The following is a 4428-nucleotide window of genomic DNA, read 5'->3' on the forward strand; positions in this document are numbered from 1 at the left end:
GAAGGCATCTTTTAATTTGTGGCTCTTCATGAATGATGAAAATTCCTAGACTAATTTAGAGAATAAAGTGGACAATATCATACTATTGTAGAGAATCGTGTTATCTAACATGGTATCAGAGTCATGCTCTAAATTTAGTCGTGTCAATAAATTGATAAATTCTTAAATGTCGAACAAATGACTCCAAAAGAAAAAGGAGTCGAGCCTCGATTAAGGAGAGAGTCCCATATTGACTAATTTAGGGAATGTCCCATATCGACTAAAAAACCCAAAGCAAAGCCACATAAGAGCTTATGCTCAAAGTGGACAATATCATTCCATTGTGGAGATGATATAATTTGTGGGTATTTGTCAATTTCCCCAAGATTTACCAATTTCTTTACCAATTTCCCCAAGATTTACAAATTATCCCCCGAGATTTACCAATTTCCCCAAGATTTACCAATTTCCCCAAGATTTACAAATTATTACAAATTATCTCACCTTCCTTCGTTGTTTGCCTAGGTAATGAATTTGGGATTAAAACATAAACATAAAAAAATTCAAGTTTTTTAATCACAATAGTTAGGTCACTTATTAGCTAACAATATTTATTGTAAGACTATGAATTAGCTTCCATATATATGCTTTTTCTTCAAGTATTATAAACTTAGGTAAGGATCAAGTGTAATTCTCGAACCCCTATATTTTCACTTCCAAGAATAAATTTTGTGGGTTTACAATTTCGAAAGTAAAAAAGGTTACATCATGTATATGATAGACATCACGTCATTAAAATAACTATCATTTCATAGAGTTTATTATAACTAATGTCTCTCAGCATATATACATAACTTTTAAAAGAATGCGTGCTAAAGAAAGCTTTATGGAAGAGAATAAACACCAAAATTAGATTCCTATGCTTTGAGATTCTTGGCCATTCAAAGATGCCAACGCATCTTCTATTTTATTCTTCAAGTTGGAGAATATTTATATTTAATGTATATTATTGTTTTAGTCATTAATTTTTACTGTTAATTTATCAAAGTTTGTAAAATAATAATAATAATGTTCATGTAAAAATCAAAGAGGGAAGCAAATATTCAGAGTTGTCTCCTCTACAATTTTATTTCAGTTTTATTAGCAAAGAAATAAAATGTTATGTATCAACAAAGAACAAAAACCAGAAAAAGAAATTTTAAATATACATTCATTGAGCATTAGCGTAGCCACGTGAAGATGCTTGCTGCACACCAATAAACAACTCAGTATTTCTAATCTTTCAATGCCGACCGCCCACTCCACCGCCGCCACCGCCGCCGGAGTGTTGGTTCTCGGAATTAGTTTAATAATCGAGAAGGGTTTTCATCAGGCTTCGTGTGAGTCGAGGGGGAAACACGTGTCCTCACCCCCGGTGTGCCACAGAAAATGGGCGTAGTTAGCGGCGTAGTACGAGTTGCCAGGATCGGCAGAGATGGCCTCTAAGTAAGTCTCCTCCGCCGCCCATAAATCGTTCCTTACTCGCCACAAGAAGGAGGCGTATTTGTCGAACGCCTCGGCCTCCGGCGGCTCTAACGCCACCGCCCGCTTGAAGTACTCCTCGGCTCTGCAAATCAGAAAAACGTAATTCAATATATGAATTATCTTGAATCTTTCTTGTTTCATGTAATTTCAATTCCAACAACATTGTTTCCTAAATATCTCTCTAAAAATGAACAAAAATCAACTCAACTTGCAAGATCTAGTGGACCACAGGTTATCGTAAACTACGAGAGAGGCCGAATTTTATTTCTTTTTTTGTGAAGGGAAGCGCGTGTGCACTCACGAGCAAAAGATCATGACAAGTGCAATCGATTTTTGTTTTCTAGAACTTGAACCAGCGCCACATGAGTAGCGATCGGAAAGTTTTTCAAGAAAAACGATGATTCGGAAATTTCGTTTTTCGGATTGAACTATCGGGATTTTGTGTAAATGTAAAATTTCTTTTCATGTAGTAAATTTCTTATAGGGAGAAATGGATTGCAGATCAGAAAAAGAAAGTGAAGATTGAAATTAAAATGCTATGAGTGAGAGAAATGTACCTGTCATAATCATGGCCGACGAGGTAAAGAAACTGGGCGTAGTTCGTGAGGAGGAGCGGATTGTTAGGTTCTTGAACAAGGCTGGTTTGATAAAGAAGCTCTGTTCTTAAATAATCTGCGTAATCGTCTGATTCCATGTTCGCCGTTACTGGCGAGATCAGATTCTGCAACGCGTCGTGATCCAGAACTCCGTCACGCCATTGCCGCATCTTTGAAGCTTCTTCCACTATCGAATTCCACAACTCGGCTTCCTCCTCTTCTCTGTTTGAAACCGACTCTGGCTCCTTCGTCGTTCCGAAGGAAGAAACCTGAGAGGCGTTGTCCGGAAGGATCGTTCCGTATTGATCGGACTGGTTGAACTGTCCGTCATCGTCGACTCCGCCGGCGATTGGCCGTACTTTTCCTCCACCGCCATTGTTTCCACCTATCGATGTCGTTTTTCCGCTTGATGAAGATACGGAAAATGTTTTGATGGTGGATGAATCGAAATTTGAGTGGTGTTGGTTGTGTGATTCGACGACTGAAACCACCGCGGCTGGCGGCGGCGAAGTGGAAGCAAAAGCGGCGTTGTTCCCCATGGAGTAGACTGTGAAATTGGCCAACAGGATCATAACGGAAACCATTAACGTTGGAGTATGAGAGAAAACATGCTGAAATAGCCAAACGAACGAAGCGTGAGTTTCTTTCTGGACACGAACGAGAATGCTCTGTAGATCTTCGAAATAAAGAATCTCCCGCAGCCGCAGAGCGTAGCTATGAAGTTCGCGAATCATAAACACAACAGATGAGAAGGCCTTTTTGACGGAGCAATGAGAAGATTGCCCCGATTCTCTGATATCCTCTTGCCATTGTAACTTCTTCTTTATCATTCTAAGCGAAACCGGAAGATCGAAGCTGTTCGCCCTCCGCTCAATCATCGCCGGAACAAGCTCGTCAGGCCCCGGCCAATCTGGAGGTTCGTGACCGGTTTCAGGCCACGATGGCTCTACATATCCGGATACTGAATCAAAATCTGAATCTGCACAGGAAGCGCTATTGCTACCGGCAGTTTCATCCTCATCAGCAGAATGTTGAAATCTGAGCGCGAGTTCCTGAATCTTCTTGGAAAATTCCTCGTCCGAGAAGGCATCCAAGCTCGCGCTGCAAGTTCTACTGATTCTACGATTCGTCCGCTTCGGAATCTCGCAAGATCGCGACCGATGGAGCGAGGTCGATTTCGAGCCAAACAGAGTCGATTGCTCCAACCTTTGAGCGCACCGCCACACGAGAGATCCTCCATCGACATAGTTCCGTCGCTTGGAGGACGACGGAGACAATATAGTAGAGGCTAGGGTTTGCGGAGATGAAGGACAATGAGGAATAAATGGCTGTGACCAATGGAAACAAGTCGTAGCTACCTTTACTTCCATAATCTTCCAGAAAAACCAGCGAGATTAACAAGCCAAACAGAGGATTAAGGAATAGATAGAAGACGAAATTCGAAGCTTAACAACAAAGGCTAAATCGAAGCAGAATCAAAGACTAGGGCAAAAGCTTGGAATATCTGAGAATTTCACCTCCACGATTCGGCAAAATTATCACTCAGATCCAGATAAAAAAAGAAAATCCGAAAGCCTCCTTCCTTTCGACTTACTCAAACCTGCAAAAAGAAAAAAGGAAAAAAAAAAAGAAAAAACATCAAAATCAAACGAACAAAAAAGCAGTAAACACCAGTAAGTCACAATGAATCCAAACATTTCCACCAAAATTTTCCAATAACAAATACAAAACGAAAACTCCAGTGGAAAAAACCACAATCATTTCAACTTTTTCCAGGAAAATCGGATCACTAAACGCACACAAAACTCGATGGAAAAGAAAATCGGATCCAACGCAAGAACTCGAAAACTCATTCATTCTCATTCAAATTCTTCGCACAAACAAAACTTACTCGAATTTGTCGGCTCATCGGAAAACGCTCCGATTGAACAACGAGGAAAAAAAAAATAAAAAGAAGAAAAAACAATATGGAAGCAAAATCAGAACCGTAGGTCCGTGCTTCACTTTATCAGCAAAGAGAGGACGCTTGGGGTCGACTTTATATACGGCAACAATTTCTGAACTGTTCGATTTTTTATTTTTTAATAAAAAAAATCCATAATTAAACAATTAATTATAATCACGGAACACGGTCAAATGGTAGGGCCTGACCAAAAAATATCAAAGCCCGTACAGCGAGAGGGAACTGGAATAGGCGGTAAACGGTCGCTTTACAAGGAGTACCAAAACGAGTTGGGTTAATTAATTAAAATGGTCCGGGTCAGGGGTGACGTCGTTAACCGTTAACCTTAGGAGAAAAAAATGGAGCCCTTTTTTGGCTTTCGAACGC

At 40.1% G+C, this 4428-nt stretch overlaps 1 protein-coding gene across 1 annotated transcript; it reads right to left on the minus strand.

Annotated features, from left to right (window-relative positions):
* Positions 1-1079: 1079 nt before the first annotated feature.
* LOC111789063 lies at positions 1080-4130 on the minus strand. Its single transcript, XM_023669702.1, has 3 exons — positions 3991-4130; positions 2061-3699; positions 1080-1585 (listed from the first exon to the last, which is right to left on the minus strand). The coding sequence occupies exons 2-3, from the start codon at positions 3467-3469 to the stop codon at positions 1348-1350; spliced, it is 1647 nt and encodes a 548-aa protein (XP_023525470.1). The 5' UTR covers positions 3470-3699; positions 3991-4130; the 3' UTR covers positions 1080-1347.
* Positions 4131-4428: the final 298 nt, after the last annotated feature.

Source organism: Cucurbita pepo, chromosome LG02, assembly GCF_002806865.2.
Source record: "Cucurbita pepo subsp. pepo cultivar mu-cu-16 chromosome LG02, ASM280686v2, whole genome shotgun sequence".
In the NCBI taxonomy this organism is placed as follows: Eukaryota; Viridiplantae; Streptophyta; class Magnoliopsida; order Cucurbitales; family Cucurbitaceae; genus Cucurbita; species Cucurbita pepo.

Excerpts from the sequence above, each read along its gene's own strand:
- LOC111789063 (XM_023669702.1), bottom strand. The coding sequence starts at position 3,469 with ATGGAAGTAAAGGTAGCTACGACTTGTTTCCATTGGTCACAGCCATTT. Across the intron at positions 1,586-2,060 it reads GTCGGCCATGATTATGACAG|AGCCGAGGAGTACTTCAAGC; the intron begins GTACATTTCTCT and ends TCTGATTTGCAG.